The sequence below is a fragment of the Mandrillus leucophaeus genome, unplaced genomic scaffold (genome assembly GCF_000951045.1).
Source record: "Mandrillus leucophaeus isolate KB7577 unplaced genomic scaffold, Mleu.le_1.0 Scaffold1832, whole genome shotgun sequence".
Lineage (NCBI taxonomy): Eukaryota > Metazoa > Chordata > Mammalia > Primates > Cercopithecidae > Mandrillus > Mandrillus leucophaeus.
In genome coordinates this window covers 55,413-74,962 of record NW_012101846.1, presented here as the reverse complement: position 1 = coordinate 74,962, position 19,550 = coordinate 55,413, and the positions used below count along the sequence as shown (strand labels likewise).

At 40.3% G+C, this 19,550-nt stretch overlaps 1 protein-coding gene across 1 annotated transcript; it reads left to right on the top strand.

Moving 5' to 3' along the window:
* Nucleotides 1-9,858: 9,858 nt before the first annotated feature.
* On the top strand, nucleotides 9,859-17,242 carry CDX4 (caudal type homeobox 4). The gene is made up of 3 exons (XM_011977754.1): nucleotides 9,859-10,360; nucleotides 16,131-16,276; nucleotides 17,036-17,242. The coding sequence occupies exons 1-3, from the start codon at nucleotides 9,859-9,861 to the stop codon at nucleotides 17,240-17,242; spliced, it is 855 nt and encodes a 284-aa protein (XP_011833144.1).
* The last annotated feature ends 2,308 nt before the right edge of the window (nucleotides 17,243-19,550 follow it).

The window sequence follows — 19,550 nt, the reverse complement described above, 5'->3', positions numbered from 1 at the left end:
AGGATGGAAGAAAATATTTGCAAACTATGCATCTGTTGGAGGTCTAATACTCAGCATCTATAAGAAACTTAAACAAATTTACAAGAAACAACTCAAATAACCCCATTAAAAAGTGGGTAAAGTTTACATTCAAAAAAAAAAAAAACTTTACTAAGTTCTGGGATACATGTGCAGAATGTGCAGGTCTGTTACATAGGCACATGTATGCCATAGGCATATGTATGCACCTACTGACCCATCCTCTAAGTTCCCTCCTTTTGCCCCCACCCCCTAACAAGCCCTGGCGTGTGTTCTCCTCCCTGTGTCCATGTGTTTTCATTGTTCAGCTCCCATTTATAAGTGAGAACATGTGGTGTTTGGTTTTCTGTTCCTGCATTAGTTTGCTAAGGATGATGGTTTCCAGCTTCATCCATGAACCTGCAAAGGACATGATCTCATTCCTTTTTATGGCTGCATAGTATTCCATGGTGTATATGTACCACATTTTCTTTATCCAGTCTATCATTGATGGGCATTTGGTTCCATGTCTTTGCTCTTGTAAACTGTCATCATGAACTCCTTTGGAGCATAGGTCTTCATACATATAAATGTTTCCTTGACAGTTCAGAATGACTCTGCATGCCCTGCTAGCCTAATTATTTGGAATGAATCATTACCTTCTATGGTCACTAATCTCCATGTGTTCACATTTATCAATATATTTTATTCTTATTTAAAGTGCTATTTTTTCTGTTTATTGACTATATATATTCTCTGCTTTAGTGCCTTGTAACAGTCCTGCTCTTCAGTTGCAATCAACAGAGGCTAGCTCTCCCTGAAATAAGGAAAACAGCAACTTATTAAAAAGACATTGGCTAGCTCACAAAAGTATTAGGAGGGCTAGACAACTATACATACATTAAACAGCTAGGAAAACCACCCTAGATCATACACCAGATCATATTTGCTGAAAAAATTGCTGTTATCACAAAAATAGCAGGCAGGAAGGTCAGCGAGAGAAGAAGGAGGAACAGGAGGTGGAGGAGAAAGATGGAGAGGAGAGATATTTTATCATTTTCTTTTTGGCTTTCTACATCTCATGTCAAAACTCTCTGCACCCTAACTGCCAGGCAGACTGGGAAAGCAGGTATGCTGCATTCTCCACTCTTATTGCCATAACTAAAACTTAATTTTCACCAAACCTCATAAATTGGATATTTTCTCATACACAGAAAAGGATGCTGGGAGGCCAAAATTAATACCACCTGCATTCTACAGCTCTTTAGTACTATTTCATAAGTTGTGGAAGGCTCGTGTTACATGGTTTATAACAGTATAATAAATTTACATATGAGGTTATAACATAATGATAAAACAAGTAGAAAAAACAAAAATGTAGAATAGGAAGGAAAATGAAACATGTTTTGCCCCATCTTGTAGATTTATAATGACCACGAGCATCAAAAGTACCCTAAAATTTCCATGTCAAAGAACATTTGAAATAAAATTAAACCCAAAATGTTCTAAAAAAATAAAGTGAGCAAAGGACATGAACGTTTTTCAAAAGAAGACATACATAGGGCCAACGATCATATGAAGAAAAGCACAACATCACTGTTCATTAGAGAATGCAAATCAAAACCACAATGAGATACCATCTCACACGAGTAAGAATGGCTATTACTAAAATGTCAAAAAATAACAGATGCTGGTGAGGTTGTAGAGAAAACGGAATGTTTATACACTGTTGGTGGGAGTGTAGATTATTTCAGCCATTGTGAAAGACAGTGTGGTGATTCCTCAAACACCTAAAGACAGAAATACCAGGCCGGGATTGGTGGTTCATGCCTGTAATCTCAGCACTTTGGGAGGCCGAGGTGGGCAGATTGCTTGAGGTCAGGAGTTGAAGACCAGCCTAGCCAGCATGGCAAAACCCTGTCTCTACTAAAAATACAAAAAATAGCTGAACGGCGTGGTGGTGCATGCCTGTAATCCCAGCTACTCGGGAGGCTAAGGCACAAGAATTGCTTGAACCTGGGAGGTAGAGGTTGCAGTGAGCCGAGATCGTGCATTGCACTCCAGCCTGGGTGATAGAATGAGACTCTGTCTTAAAAAAGAAAAAAAAGAAAGAAATACTATTCAACCCAGCCACTCCATTACTGGATATATGCCCAATGGAATATAAATGTTTCTATTACAAAGACACATGCACACATATATTCACTGAAGCATTATTCACAGTAGCAAAGACATGGAATCAACCTAAATGCCCGTTGATGGTAGACTGTATAAAGGAAATGTGGTACATATACACCATGGAATACTATGCAGCCGTATAAAAACAAGATCATGTCCTTTGCAGCAACATGGATGGAGCTGGAGGTCATTATTCTAAGCAAACTAACATAGGAACTGAAAACAAAATACCGCATGTTCTCACTTACAAGTGAAGGCTAAATTATGAGAATACATGGACACAAATAGGGGAACAATGGGGACACTTGGACCCAGCTGAGGTTGGAGGGTGGAAGGAGGGAGAGGAGCAGAAAAATAGCTATTAAGTACTAGAATTAGTACCCAGATGAAATAATCTGTACAACAAATTTGTGACACGAGTTTACCCATGTAATAAACCTGCATATGTACCCTTGAACCTAAAATAAAAGTTTTTTTAGAAAGAAAATATACAAAGAAGTTGTAGAACACAACAGTAAGAAAGCAAATAACCTGGTTAAAACATGAACAAAAGACCTAAGCAGACATCTCCCCTGAAAAAAACAGATAAACAGATGGCAAATAAGCATATACATGGTTATTCAGCATTATATGTCATTAGGAAATTGCAAATTAGAACAATGAAATATGTACTATATGCCTATCAGAATGGCCAAAATTCAAAACAATGACAACACCTAATGTACTCAAGGATGTGAAGCAACAGGAACTCTCATTAGTTGTTGATACAAATGGAAAATGGTACAGCCACTTTGTAAGACAGTTTCACGGGATTTTACAAAACTAAACATACGGTTATCATACAATCCAACAATCATGCTCCTTAGTGTTTACTCAAATAAGTTGAAAACTTAATGTTCTTACACAATCCTGCATGTGGATGTTTATAGCTGCTTTATACATAATTGCCAAAACTTGGAAACAACCAAGATGTCCTTCAGTAAGTGAATGGATAAACTGTCACACATCCAGACAATGAAATATTATTCAGTGCTAAAAAGAAATGAGCTAGCAAGTCATGAAAGATATGGTGCAACCATAAATGTATATTACTGTATGAAAAAAGCCAATCTGAAAAGGTAACACATTGTATGGGTCCAACTATATGACATTGTGGAAAAGGCAAAACTATGGAAACAGAAAAAACATCAATAGTTGCCAGGGGTTTGGGGGGGGAGGGATGACAGGCAGAGCAGAGAGGATTTTTAGGGTGTGAGACTACTCTGCACAATAATTCAATGGTGAATACACGTCATACATTCATCAATACCCATAGAATATACAGCACCAAGAGTGGACTTTAATGTAAATCATGGACTTTGGGTGATAATAATGTGTCAGCATAGGTTCATTGATTATAACAATTGTACTACTATAGTGTGGGATGTTTTTTGTTTTGTTTTTTGCTTTAGCTTGAACATTTTTTAATTGAAATATGTTGTTTAATTTTCTATTCCAGGAGCATCCATCAAGCTGCTTTCAAAGGGTAAGCTGCCTGCTTCCTGTAGATGTTCTTAAACCTGAAGTTAAGGAACAGTATAGAATAAGACATTTGTATACAAGTCATGTTAGTAATCCTAATCCCTAAACGTTTTCTATGGAATATTAAATGACTATATTCCTCCAAAGATATAAATTGAATTGTTGCATCCAGATGTTGATAATGGGGGAGGTTATGGAGGGTCTATATTTCTTTTATCAACTTGTTCACCTATCCCGGGGCTTTCTGGCCATCAGACTGGACATATTCTTCTTCAGAACTAATCTAAATCTCTCCTATTATAGTCTTGTCAATTTTCCATTTTATACTATGTTTAGTAAATATAGGCACTACCGTAAGGTCATTATTCTCCATCATGATCTCCAGGACCTGCATAAATGTTGTAGTCAGTCTGGAGTATGTTTTACCAGCTGCTGCTTAATGGACATTTGACCTTGAACCCATTACTAAACCTCAGTGAGGTTTAGTTCTGTATTCTTCAACTCTATAAAATAAGGCTGATCCTATCTACTCCCTTTGATTATAGTGAGCCTGATGGGAATTTGCACAAGCAAGGACCCAGCACAGGCTCTAGCCTAAAGTGCCTGCTCTGTGAACTAGATTTCTGGTTTTCTTTCTCTAAGCAGACAGCCAAGACTTGCACTTATCTTTTTATTTTAGAGAATCGGCCTCCTTCATCCTCTCAGACTGTTAGTTTGAAACTCTCCTACCAGGGCTAGAGTGTCAACTTTGCATTGTCTCCCCATTCTTCATTGGCCTATCTTTCTTTTATCTCTCTCTTCTGCAAAATCCCTCCCCTGCACGTCCCTTCCAAGTCTGGGTTCTTGGCATTAGTCATTGAGCCCTACTTGCCTCCTCATATACACCTCTTTCCCAGAGTTGAGCCATCCTTGGAAGCCAAAGAAGCCTGTTTCTTCACCGCTTTGTCCTTTGGCCTTCATCTCAGAGCCCTGGGCCTTTCTCACTTTTTACCCTAATCTAGAACCAGGTTGCTAGATCCGGTGACGGGGGGGTATAGAGTCCCAGTCCTCTACCACTCCAGTTGGTACTTGCCCTAACTACTCATGTTCCCACAAAAGAACCTTAACTTTTCTCCAAAACATACCTAGGTCCTGCCTCAACTGAGATCCTTTAGGGCAGGCCCAGAGCCTAGTGTTGCTCATTTCCCAGAGTGTCTAGTCCTGGAAGTGCAAAGCCCATCACAGTGATCAAGAAGGTGGATGGAAAGGGCTTGAGGTTTCCCTCCTTCCAGAAACCCAAGCACTGGTGTTGCTAAGGTTCCAAAGGGATTGAGGAGGGAGATAGGAGTGAGCGAGTGAATGAGGGCTATGTTCAGAGCCCAGAGTGTAAAGCTTGAATGAAGAGGCAACAAGCAGCATGTTCAAATTGCTCTGGGCCTTCACTCCAATTACTAAGCATTTTGCATGCAAGGATGTGGACCAGAAGAGGCACAGTAGGCCCATACTTTGTGGAGTCCCAGCCACTCTCCAGATGACAATAATAATGGCTATGCACTGAGCACACTACTGGTGCACTTAATCCTCCCAACATCCCTATAGAATGGTCTCTATTGTCTGCCCCATTTATAGTGTGTTGGAAACTGAGGCTGAGAGAAGTGGAGTGCCTTGCAGAGGTCTACATTCAGTCATGTTTGGGTTTAGACTGCAGTTCCACAGATCACCTAATAGTGTCTGCCTTGGGTAAGACCCTGCCCTACTCTCAGCTTCAGTTACCATATAAACAAAAAAGAACTTAAACTCTGGATTTCTCATCTCCCTTCCAGTAGTAGGAGGGCCCAATGATTGATGACTGGAGCTAAGTTCCATAGCACAGAGACCCAGATCAGGCCTGAGTCTGAGCCAGGGTAGTGGAAAAGGGTTAGGGAGGGGTGTAGTAGGGTGGAGAGTAACCTTTGACTACTATCACAGAACTGAGAGGCCAGACCAGGCTTAGAGAATATTTACCAGGCACTCGGATTCTCCCAAAGCATTATGACTGCTAAAGAAAAGGTTTACCCAGATCTCCATAGTTCATCATAGGTGGATCTCATTATTTACAAAGCAATTTCGCATTCATTATCTCCCTCAAGCCTTAAAACAAATCTGATCAGTGGGAGTCAGCCCAGAGTCCAACAGATGCCCTATTTGATACCTGCCTCTCTAAGTCTCAGAAAAACTAAGAGATTACTCCCTCGTGACAGTAAGATCTCTGCAGAGAAGCTGCCTCTCTGGTTAATCTTCAGGTTAAGAAATAAATCAAAAGTTCCAGTTAAATAAACCAGACTAAACCTCCCTGTCTGTTCCTCCCCATCACCACACACACACAAACAAAAACCAGAGGAAACCTGAAGCCAAGTTCTGTCAAGCACTGGGCAATGTTCTTACTCGCTTCTCTTCCAGACATCCCTGGAGCTGGATCAAACAATGATTTCCAATCTACAGTTCCAAGGTAATTTACTGATTCAGTACACAAATATTTCCCAAGACCCTACCATGTACAAGGGCGCTTTATTCCACTGGGTTCAAACATACTTCCCTATGCCCCTTGAAGGTGCTCAAATTTCAGAAGATTCAGATAAGATCTCAAATAACTCTAAGGTAGACAAAATAGTCTCCATCAGTCCATCAGGAAGGGGGAATTGATAATGGGATTCATAGAAGAGGAAGAGTGTTTTCTGAGAGGAGCATCACTACATAGGGCTTCAGGGAGAAGGGCACATTTCAACTGAACCTTGACGAATAGAGACAGCTGGGTAAGTTGGTAATGTGCCTGTAGTCCCAGCTACACAGAAGGCTGAGGTGGAAGGATTGCTTCACCCCAGGAGTTCGAGGCTGTAGTGAGCTATGACAGTGCCACTGCACTCCAGCCTGAGTGACAAGTGAGACTACATCTCTGAAAGAAAAATTGGGAGATTTTGAACAATTTTTTTTCTTTCTGCAATTAGAAGATTGTAGAGAGAAACAGCCTAGTAGAAAGAATTGCATTTGCAAAGATAGTTTTATTTTCATGGAAAGAGTGCTGACCTGGTAGTCAATGGACCTGGGTTCACTTCCTTAAAGATTATCTTCCTCTCTCAAGCCATCAGTTTCCTAATTTGTTAAATAATAATATTGGGTTAGTCAGCCTCTAAAGATCCTCCGTGTGCTTCCACTCTGACATATTTTTTCAAATATCAGATAGTATAGTTTGCCTCAGAATTGAACAGGTGAAAGAATAATGGGAGGTAATTGGGTCTATATTGTGAAGACTTGAATGCCAGGCCTGAAAGCTTGAGCAGAGAAAGAAAATAGAAGCTAAGCCCCAATTCTAAACCCTGATGTTGTGTATTTGGCCCGGACCAATTGAAGAACTCTACCTTGCAGTCAGGGTGGCCCAGAATTTGAACCTAGCTTTACCACACACCAGCCATGTGCATTTAAATAGTCATGCCACCTCTCTAAGCCTCAGTTTCTACATCTCTAAAATGGGAATGACAATAACTCATGGGGCTGTTGTGAAGATAAAATAATATGCAAAAAGTGTAAAAAGTGCCAACAGCTATATTACTTTCCTGCCTCTTAGTCCCTTCACCCCAGCACCAGACTTTAATTGGTCTTTTCTGATCAATTACTCATTTTCCTTCTTCTCTGAAACAAGTTTCAAAACATATACAGAATCCAACCACTTATCTTCACCCACACTGTCATTAACTTGTATTATTGCAATAGTCTTTTTTTATTATTATTATTATACTTTAAGTTCTAGGGTACATGTGCATAACGTACAGGTTTGTTACATATGTATACTTGTGCCATGTTGCTGTGCTGCACCCATCAACTCGTCAGCACCCATCAACTCGTTATTTACATCAGCTATAACTCCAAATGCAATCCCTCTCCCCTCCCCCCTCCCCATGATAGGCCCCGGTGTGTGATGTTCCCCTTCCCGAGTCCAAGTGATCTCATTGTTCAGTTCCCACCTATGAGTGAGAACATGCGGTGTTTGGTTTTCTGTTCTTGTGATAGTTTGCTAAGAATGATGGTTTCCAGCTGCATCCATGTCCCTACAAAGGACACAAACTCATCCTTTTTTATGACTGCATAGTATTCCATGGTGTATATGTGCCACATTTTCTTAATCCAATCTGTCACTGATGGACATTTGGGTTGCTGCCTGATTCTGTCTACTTACAGTCTATTTTTGATCCAAAGGCCAGAGAGAGCCATTCAAAATTTAACTCAAATCATGTCACTCCTCTGCTCTAAACCCTGTAATGTCTCCCTACCTCAAAGCAAAAACTAGAATTTTTGCAATGGCCTATTTCCCTTCAGCTTTTAGACCTCATCGAGTCTTTAGCTACACTGTCTTCCTTGCACTTTCTCCAACAGAAAATGAACATTCTCTTTCCACTTGTTTTTTTCTTCTGAATCCTCTCTCCTCTTACCTCACTCCATTAACTCTTTCATATTTTACTTAAATGTCAATTCTCAGTGAAGTCATCCTAGACTATCACATTTAAAATTGCAACATCCACCTCCCAGCATTCTGTATATTCCTTCCCTGTTTTTTTTTTTTTCTCCATAGAGTCGATTACTGTCTGATATACCATAAAATTTAATTACTTATCAGTGTTTCTCCCCACTGTTATATATGCTTAATAAAGCCAGAGGCTTTATCTGCTCACCACTGATGTCTCCATACATAGAACAGCACTAAGTACTCAATAAATATTTGTTGAGTGAATACAGTGGTCCCATACTGTATGCCAAACACTAAGTTAAGCAGTTTGCTTGCATTATCTGAGGAAATACTGCTTGTAAGGTAGATACAATTAGGTTCTCTATTTTTAAAAGGGGAAACCCATGAAACTCAGAGAGGTTAAGTGACTTTCCCAAAGTCATAGAGGGATTAGCTAAATGGGGATGGGGGTGCCAGGTCATGTTGGATTTTGTGTAGGAGCAAATTTCCTGAGTAGGAAACAGCCTGGAGTAAAGGCTGTAGTAGGTCTTGGGGGCGCTGGGTGGAGAGGAGGAACACAAGAGGTGACCTGGTTTCTTGAGGCAAGATACTGATTTCATTGGCATCTACTAGCAAGTCTATGTCTTTTTCAACGATTGGAGTTTTACAAAGAAAACTTTTTTAGTTTGCTGCAGCTGCTATGGATTTGAGACTGCAAGAGTTCTGGCCCCTTGAGGCACTGGATTTCGGACAGAAGCCATACCTGGCAGAAAGAGACACCTGAGAGTAGTGGACTGACATGAAAATAGGAAAGTTTATTATCTACATGGTTCTTCTCTCTCTCCCCTACCATTTTTCATAACCTACGTTATTCATCTTTCTTTAATTTGTGCATATTTGTAAAACATTCGATTAATTCAGCCTGCCATCCACTACAGTGTAATCTTAGGAAGGCAGAGCAAGAATTGTCTTTTATTCACTGCTGTATCCCCACGCCTACACAGTATCTGGCACACAGTAGACGCTCAACAGAGTTGTGAAATGAATCTTTGCCCTTGGAAACAAAGGCGCCCTCTTGATGGAGGGAGTGAGGAGAGTAAGGGAAATCTCTTTTAGTTGGCAGCCTGGGCCAGTGCCATGCGGTAAACGCCTGCGAGGGAATTTGGGCAGAAGGAGACTGCAGATGCAGGTTGGACGCGGGAAGATCGGTGAAAGGGAGGAGGCCGCGGTGTAAGGACTGATTCCTAGAGAGCGGAACTTTACCCGGTTTCTGCAGGTCTCTGTCTGACTTTGCGGGGAGCTGGTCAGAAACCCCTGGAGGAGTTCCTGTCCCCAAAAGCACAATACTGACGCTATGGGGACCAGATGGACAGAATCAAGAAAGATGAGACAGAAAGGCCTGGGAGCTTGGGGAGTGGGTGAACAAGTTCCTGTGAAAGTGAAATGGCCCTTCATTTGAATGCAAATGGTATGTAAAAGCCTGAAGTCCCTTGACGTCAGCCCAGCCATTGGTGGCCTATCTATACAGGGCTACCAGTCACCTGGATACCCTCGCAGGAAACGTGGGATGGAGTAGTCTGAGGGGTGCAGAGGAGTTTGCGGCACAACTACGTACTGATAAATTTATTATCTGGGCTTCTAAAGTCGAGTTGGGGCCTTACAGGGACCTCAGGATGGCTTAGGGAGCGCCTTCTACCCAAGCCACGATGTACGGAAGCTGCCTTTTGGAGAAAGAAACAGGCATGTACCCGGGCACTCTCAGGATCCCTGGGGGTGGCGGCACAGCTGGGACAGGAGGCACAGGGGACGGTGGGAGTCCGATACCAGCCTCCAATTTCGCTGTGGCACCGGCTTTCTCGCACTATATGGGCTATCCTCATATGCCCAGCATGGATCCTCACAGGCAGTCTCTGGGAGACTGGGGCTCACCTTACAGTCCCCCGCGAGAAGACTGGAGCGTGTATCCTGGGCAGTGTAGTACAATCGGCACAGTGCCGGTGAACGACATGACCTCGAGCCCCGCCGCTTTCTGCTCGACCGACTACAGCAACTTGGGCCCTGCGGGCGGTGGAACTAGCGGTAGCAGCCTACCAGGCCCGGCTGGTGGGTCGCTTGTCCCGACGGACGCAGGCGCCGGCAACGCCAGTTCCCCCAGCAGGAGCCGCCACAGCCCCTATGCATGGATGCGCAAGACCGTGCAGGTGACGGGTGAGTAATCAGTTCCAATGCCCACACACTTTTCCTTCCTTCCCTTCTGCGCTAGTTCTCTGGGTCGGCCTGCCCTCGCACTTCTCAGGCCTCTCCCAAGAGGGCTTAGCTGAGGAGACCCCTATATGGCTGACTGACCTATTAGGCATCTCCCTCGCGTTCGCCTGGGCTCAAAACTCACTCACTGAGTGCAGCGATTGGGACTAAACCTACCCTAGAGGTGATTTTCGCCTTTCGCTGCTCCATGAAGAAAGTGAGTGAGTGAACAATGGGTATGTTGAGCCACAAGGATGAGGATGCAATCCTGTAGTTGCCCACATGGGAAAAGAGATGCATGAGAAAGTTCAACGAGTGAATGAAGAGAGAGGGCAGCTGTGGTGTCTCGTTGTTCAGGCACTGCTGCTTGACTTCCATTTCCAAACCCTTACCCATCCGAGTGGGCTGTCTCCCACCTCCCCGCCCCCAAAGCTGGTGATGCTCAATTTAGCTTCACAGTGCTTGGCTGGCAACAGACTCTCCAGTTTAGCCACGAAGTCCCCGGCGGCAAAGCAGCCTCGTCACCCTGGCCTCTCAGGGAAGTTCCAGCTTCCTTCCTACAAGTTGGCAGAGGCAAATTGGCCTAAAATCCATTGCCGTCTTACAACGTCCTTTCTTCTAACTCAAGTGTTAAGGCAGGCGAGAAGGCTAGAGCACTGACCTGGCACATAATACGGTGACTAACCCTCACACCCGCTGGGCACGCAAACGAATCAGCTCCAGCACTAATAAATGGCTAAAGCCCTCATAACTATCAATGCAGGCGTCTCTCAGGCGTAGGGGCTGAATACAGGTCTGCGGCAGCGCCCAGGAAGGCACAGCGATCGCGATCTCAGCCTAACCAGCAAGCCAGTGGGCGACTGCTGGGAGCCAGGGCGAGGGAAGTGGCTGTTCTACTTTAATCTTAGACCCGAGCGCGGGGGGGGGGGGGGGGGGGGGAGGAATGTTTGTTTTCAACTGTTGTTCTTTTATTACATTCTTATTATTCCAACCCTCGCTCCCTGTCATTAGAGAAAATTAGTAAAAATCGACTCTGAGTATTTTCATCCTTCTGGGGAGGAAATGGCATTTCAATACCATTTATCCACAATGATTATGCTCCTGTTCTCAGTTCTGCACTTTGTCTTTCCTCCAAAAAGCAAAGGCAGGAGGGTGGGAAGTGACCCATTTTTACCATTAGGAGAACGTTTAGCCAGGAAGAGAAAGTTCTGTGTATTAGAACATCACTAGAGTAGCAATTACAAGGTAAAAGTAGAGTTCAGATACTTGGCTGAACTCGTTTCAGGCGTTTGCAAGTAAGTCTGCATTTTTTTAAAATATGAGTGAGTCTGTCGACAAAGTAGAACAGAAAAAGAGGTTAGGGTGGGGCATTCCCGGAGTTTTTATTACATCTAATCTCAGGGTTATAATTAACATCCACTCACTATACCCTAACAATCAGAAAAAGACACAAAAGCTAGAAAAGTAGTTGCTCGCAGTCTAGGATTATGTTTTGAAACACATTAAGAGGAAAGTCACTGGTGTGCTGTTTGCAATAGAGAACAAGAGAGGAAATGGATGAGATAAAAGAAATTATCTCCAGTCTTGATTTTTCTGTTTTTGAGGAAAAATATGACAGTTTTGTCTGATTAAAGGTCTTCCATTTACATTTGCTTTTATTAGCCTGAGTCTGTCTCTTGGGTAATTCTAATGCCGGGAAAGGTTTCGAAAAGGGCTCCTTAGTCTCTTGCACCTTCATCATTAGCTAAACCCTCAAACCTGACTTTACAATGGCACCTTCACAAGATTTTCTATCCAATTTCTATGAGAAGTTTAAAATTGAATGATATTGGAACCCTTTAGATTATTGGCAGCCTATTCTATAGATAAGGCTTCATTCAATTAAAACTTTGTTTAATTTTAATGTCTTATAAATGAAAATAACCCCTTAGCTGTATTCTTATAGTCTAAGGTGCATATTTAGCAGCAATTTAAGAATATGATGAAAAACTTTGGTTATCTCCCTAGAAAAATGCACAAAGGCACAGCAGCACACACACAAGTAATTTGTTACATAATTTCAGGAGATTCATGGATCCATTGAAGCCCTTTCAAGGAACATCAGGTTATAAACCCCACGAAAAAAGTTAAACCGATCACCTCACTGGGCCACCCACTGAGGACCAAAATGCACCCATTTATATGCTTAGCGCATAGTGGATCTTAAATATTTGTTTAATGAATGAATGAGTCAGATCCTCCTAAATTTTCCACTTCACCCTGTAGTATTGTGGGACAACATAAGGTTTATGACTGAGAGGAAAAGATGAACTTCAATATGAAAGTAACCCTTGATTAAGGTAGTCAAATGAAAGTTATTTCCATTACTGAAAAATGTTTTAAATAAACTTTAAAAAAGAAAAATACACGTATTAGTGGACAATCAGAAAATATTTCATAGCGACCATTATAGCATGTGATTTTCTAATGAGAGCAAAGAGGCTGACACATAGAGTAAATGACTGCTCCCTAAGTGATCTGATTTAAATGGAAGACATGTTTATTTACTCTTAGTTCTCTAAGTGGTCTATTTCTATACATATCTAACTTTAAATATGCAAAAAGGAATATGATAGAAAAGTTTCTATGGAAAGTTAAATATATTCATGCGCTTTCACATTTTAAACATTGGTGAGGTGATAACCTAAGCAGGCTGGAGAGAGACTTTTCTGTTAGAAGTGGAAAAGAGGGGGAAAGGAGGAAGTAATTGTGATTGATTCTGATTCTGATTGATTGTTTTAAGCCACTGGACAACATGGAGGAATTTATGCTTAAAAGGCATTATTCAATAAGGACACTTCATGAAATTAGTTGCTTAATAATTCTCGAGAGTTATCATTGTCTTCCTTGGTTTTGCTCATTTCACAGGACAACTTTTAAAAAATGAATTTGGATGCAATTTTTAGCTATAAACAGTGAAATAAATCCCATAAGATGAAAAGTCCTCACAGTGGGGTCAATTAGACAGTACTTCCTACAGAAAAATATTTGTTTTTATTATCTTTACACTCACTCCCATCATCATCATCACCTCTATGTTTGGAGAGTGACTTTCTGCCTAGCGGCACTTTTGCAGCCAGTCTTTCAAATGAACAGCATTTTAATTTTATTTAGGGTGACAAGTTATCATATATTGTGACATTTGCTTGTGAATTCTGGGGAGATAATGTAGTTGGGAGGATGGGAAGGACTCCATCCATCTTTAACTACAGAAGTTTTTCTGACTCTTTGAGGAGAAGGCAAATACATCTTAGATAGTATTAATTTTCTAAATAAACTCAATAACGGCTGAAAATGGAGCCCAACACACTCAGAAATGTCGTAGTCTCTAGAAGAAGAAAACAGCTTGAACAATAAAAGTTCGTTCTGTTAGTGCTATTTTTTAGTGCTTGGGTATGGGAATATGGACATTATACTTTACCAGAAAATGTCCAAATCCTCTTCATCGTCTATTCTGGTTTCATCATTTTATCTGGTTTCATCATTTAAGAAGAAGAGGCAATGGGATTGGGAGAGACAATTTGAGGAGAGGGACCCAAAAGGAGCACCAGGAAATTCAAATTTATTTCTCTTCGTAAACTGTGTAGTCAGTTTTTTTCCCCTGAGCTACATCTTCTTGGAGTTTCAGGTCTTATCTATCAGATTTTGGCAACAGACTCTTTTTAACACTTCACATGGCTTTGATATGCAGCCAGGCTCTTCCTTACCCCTCCTTTCTTCAGAGGTTATATTGCCGGAAAGGGTAGGATTTTTATGGCAAATAAAGGGGCCTGGTCTTGACTTTATTGTCGTCAGAAGAAGCTGCAAGAGGGGAATTTATGACCAATGGGGGTGGGGAAGGACTACAGTGTTTCCAGAGTTATTGATGTCTGGTTATATTTATTGACCAAAGAGCATAAAACATGGATAAAGACAAGTTGAATTTTTAACCAGTCTGCCTCAAGTTATAATTTAAACACTCAGCAACTTTAAGATTAAGAAGAGTTTTAGAAAACATGATTTCAAAGATACATTTCGATCTCAAGATTCAATGTTCTAGAAATAAATTAAATCTCCAAGTTTTCATTTTTTCTCTAAATATTCATTCTGTCTTTGCAACATGCCCAAAGGCAAACTTCTGGTTTCCAGGTTTTTGCTTAGATTCAGAAAACCAGCTCAGAATTTAGGAGTTTAAGGTAGGTTAACTGACTGGACCACATAGTTTTCCTTTTCTAAGGGCAGGGAAAGGAGATTTTATTCAGTTCATTATTTAGCCATTTAGATTAATCTTAAAATATATCACTTATCTAAAATTTGTTTCATCACTCATGTCCTTTTTTTTTCCTTTTCTGGAGATGAAAGGGTGTCTCACATTTGTTTGGGGCTTGTAAATTCTGAACCAATTGGCTGGTGTTCCTGAATGTAAAGAAGAAGATTCAGAATGGGATCTGATGCTATGTAACTCTTTTGCTCTTTTGTTAGGCCTGTGCTGTATCTTAACACCTCAATGGAGTTTAGGGAATCACTTTAAAGACGTCTTTGTCCTACGGATCACCCCCAAAAAATCACATAAAAAACAACCAGGGAAGATCAGAAGGAGTATTTAAAACCCACAGAGAAAAGGAGGAAGATCCTGGAGGAGGGTAGAGAAATTAAAAAGAAAAGGGAACTTCCTAAGTACCTTTGGAAATTTTGAAAGGAAGGATAAAGCTCTATTTGAAGGAGGGCATGAGGAATTAGTTAAATGTTGTAACACAAAGCAAATGTTTGTATATCCTTTCAAAGGGCATGGAATACTCACTTTATTCTGCTTAAGTCAATACCTCCTCCTTCCCCCATTCACTATCCACTTGGTAATAAAAATTAAGACTCCCACATAAAAACTATTTTTTTTTTCTAATAGGTGATGGGGTTTTCTGAAACAGAATCTGCTAAATGACAATTAATATTTTCTTTTTAAATTACTATTCAAACCAAACTCTAGGAAATTATGTAACTATAGTGTCAGGATCCCACAAGTGTTTTCCACTCTTGGGCCATTATTATGCATCCCAGCATATTTGAACTTGGAATAACATTTAGTTAGCATGCTTAAATAGGAGTCAAAGATATATGCTTAGGTCCCCACTCCTCAATTCTCTAACACAAAGTCATGTACCCTGAGTTTCATGTTCTTATCTGTAAAATGGAGATAAGACATGTTCTGCACAATTCAAGAAGGTAGATAAGAGGTTTAACAGGAACAGTATGAAAAGACTGCATAAAATGTAATGGGAAGTACCTGTATAATGGCATTACTATTACTGCCAATGCTAATCACATATGTAAGTGGGAAGGTAATAAACACCATGGGTTAAAGTGTTTAAGCATTTTCAATGCTCTGCTATAAAAATAGGTCAAGATGGGATGATTGTGATTTGACCAATCATTTTAGGAGAAACATTAATTAAAGAGATATTGATTTTATGTATAAAGAGAGATATAGATATATAGATATGTCTGTCTATAGATGGTAGACTGAGATATTGCTATCATAGCCACAGATGAGAATGTATTTAATGGAGAAATGGACTTTTATGAATATTTGATTCAAAAATATATTTATTTTATATTTTAAAGTAAAGATGAGGGTGGGAAGAGTGTCTATGATTTCTTTAACTAAAACAATCTCCAAGAAGCAGAAAATGATTAAATGCAATGCTTTCTCTCTTAACAGGTAAAACCAGGACAAAAGAAAAGTATCGTGTAGTTTACACTGATCATCAAAGATTGGAGTTGGAAAAGGAATTCCATTGCAATACATATATCACCATCCGGAGAAAATCAGAGCTGGCAGTTAACCTGGGCCTTTCTGAGAGACAGGTACACCAGAAGTATATCAAACATGTCCTATATAGTCAATTTCAATAGAATCAGAATTCTAGAATTGTAAACTCCCTTGATGCATTGCCTTATCCCAAGTAGCTTGCATTTCGACCACGTGTGAATGCACATTGATATTGCTCTTGTCTATCTCCAGCAAGAGATATATAATATTTCATCACCCTTGTTCACTCATTTATATGTTTCATTAATACTTTATTAATAGGAAGACAAACTTCCTATTAGTAATAGTATACTAATAGGAAGAAAAACTTCCTATCAGTAATAGTATACTATTACTGATAGGAAGATAAATTTTCTATTTTATTTTATTTTATTAATATTTTACTAATAGGACTTTTTAGTGAAATATTAATAAAACATAGAAATGGCTGATTATAATTACCTTTGCTATTTAAATATCTCTCTCTTATCAGCACTCCTCAGCATCTATCATTCCAGCGTTATTTATTTCCACCTGTGCAACAGAGGAGGCGGGTAAGGTATAATATTAAGATTATTGCATTCAGAGTTAGTAGCCCTAGACTTGGATCTCAGTTTCATCTCATGCAAAGTACTTGCCCTCTCTAAGTCTCAAGCTTTTTTCCTAACCTGTTAAGTGGGCATATTTCACAAGGTCATTGTGAGGCTCAAATGAAGTGATGCATATGAAGGGGCTTTGTAAATGCTAAAGTCTGTGTACAATATCAGAAATCACTAAGTTAACTGCATTCAGTATGTTGCTTCATTGTGTTTCAGGTGAAAATCTGGTTTCAGAATCGCAGAGCCAAGGAGAGAAAGATGATCAAAAAGAAAATCTCCCTGTTTGAGAATAGTGGAGGCTCGGTGCAAAGTGACTCTGGCTCCATCAGCCCTGGGGAACTGCCTAACACTTTTTTCACCACACCATCTGCTGTTCGTGGATTTCAGCCTATTGAGATACAGCAGGTTATAGTCTCTGAATGAAAGAAAGCAAAGAGAAATTTAAAGTGCTCTGTTTTTAGTGGTGCCTTTTGGGTCTCTAAGCTATCTGCAGGGGAGTTGGAGCAGGGTGTAATTCCCTGTAAGGCAGTATTTGGAACAGATGGATGTACAATGGGTTGAAGATCATTTAGGGGACTCTTACTTTTAGAAACTATCCCCAGAAAACTCCTGTCATGTGCTGTGCTATATGTCAGTCACTCAGGAAGCTTAGTTGTAAGCTATATAATTAAAAGCTAGAATCACAGGCCCTTCCAAGTCTGTTCACAATTTCAGAAACTTGCTTATGAATAGACTGTAAAATACAATTTTGCCAGAAAACACATTTGTGTATGTGTACTTTTGTTTGTTATTTGATGCTAGGTGTTTTCTTTTAGGCTATCTTTAAGGAGTGAAAAGAAGGTAAACCGAAGTTTATCTATCTTTAGCTACCTTTCTAAGTGTTTAATTCAAAAGCTAACATAATTTTTATAACAAGATAAATGTTTTAAAAATCATCATCAGGTGATTCTGATTCCATTGTCACTACTTAACAAGAACAACCAATAAAATAGACAATTTTGGCCCTCAGTCATACTTGTCTGGCATCAATTATCTCAGAACTTTCAACCTGCAGTGTCATTTTAAAATCTTGTCAAAACAATGAACCCAGACTAAAACAAAAGAGGCCAGCTTGGTTGAGTAAGGCACATCTCCAACTCATAGAATAAACTCTACCCCCTCTTTTATCTCTCCATTCCCATTCCAGTAAGACTTGTGTAAGCACAAGACAGTGAACTGATATGTAACCCGTACGTGCCATCACCTTTCAACCTGTTCAATTTTGCCCACATCATGTCATGTCAATGTAGTTTACTGGTTTATAATCCAAGAAGCTGCAGTTTACAGATTAAAAACACACAGCTTGACTAAGAAAAGGGGTTGCAGTGATCCAGGTTGCCGAGAGCTTTTAGTGTGGGTCCAGCATACTGTTTGCATATTGAAGTGGACAAAGACTAGGCTGCGAGTCCTTTTGAATTGAGATGGTTTAAAGGAAAGCTTGATTAAAGCGTAAAAGCCATCAGGGTACAACTTTTGCTTTCAAGATACACTTTCATTGTTCTTAAGAAAATTAGAATTTTGAACACAACTATCTGTCTTTGAGTTGGGAGTAAGAAATGTATCCTCCCGGCCGGGCGCGGTGGCTCAAGCCTGTAATCCCAGCACTTTGGGAGGCCGAGACGGGCGGATCACGAGGTCAGGAGATCGAGACCATCCTGGCTAACACGGTGAAACCCCGTCTCTACTAAAAAAAAAAATACAAAAAACTAGCCGGGCGAGGTGGCGGGCACCTGTAGTCCCAGCTACTCGGGAGGCTGAGGCAGGAGAATGGCGTAAACCCAGGAGGCGGAGCTTGCAGTGAGCTGAGATCCGGCCACTGCACTCCAGCCTGGGCCACAGAGCGAGACTCCGTCTCAAAAAAAAAAAAAAAAAAAAAAAGAAATGTATCCTCCCTTTCCTTATGAAAATCTCAGAAAGAGGTTTTACTTCCCATGGCTGCTCCTGAAGGCACATCATTTAGTTCTGAAAAGATTTAAGGGAAAAAAACTTTTCCATTCTTGATCCAACCTCTTGGAATTATATTCTTTACAACACATTTATGAGGAAGCCATCAATTGCCCTATTTTACTGATAGGGAAACTGAGATGTGAGCAATCAAGTCACTTTCCAAAGATACATAGCAAGGATATTGTGGATGCTGATGTGAACCCCTAGCTACATAGGATGATCTTCCTTGGTCTCTAGTTATAGGTCCAAACTCAAAGCATCCCTTTCTTTTCATTTTGTATCTGATTATACTACTGAAGGTGCACACAGCTCCCTGAACACCAATCCGTAGATAATGACCACCTAGGAATGCAGCCTAATTTTTCTTGTTTTCCAGCTCCCTTACCCTTCTGGTTAGTGAGTTTGAAGCTTCTACTAATAATCTTAATAATGCCTTATATACATGTAATATTTTTATATATTTCAATGCAATTTTACATCTGTTATATTATTAGACCCAATATCCTCACGAGATATGAAAGAATTGCTACCCCTATTTTGTACTTTGAGAAGCTAGAGACCAGAAACGCTTAAGTATCTTTGATAAACTAATTCACTTCTCTTAGCCCACATCTACATATTGGTAGATCAATTTAAATTCTTTCCTCTTCAAAAAGTTACTGACTTTTTCAGTAAATTGTTGGCAAAATCTAAAACTAGATCTCAGGTCTGCTGATTCAGTGAATGTTTATTGAGTGCCCACTCT

Bases quoted from the DNA above. Each gene is read 5' to 3' on its own strand.
- CDX4 (XM_011977754.1), top strand. From the start codon at position 9,859: ATGTACGGAAGCTGCCTTTTGGAGAAAGAAACAGGCATGTACCCGGGC. The intron at 10,361-16,130 runs GTGAGTAATCAG...CTCTCTTAACAG, and splicing joins CAAGACCGTGCAGGTGACGG to GTAAAACCAGGACAAAAGAA. The intron at 16,277-17,035 runs GTACACCAGAAG...ATTGTGTTTCAG, and splicing joins TGGGCCTTTCTGAGAGACAG to GTGAAAATCTGGTTTCAGAA.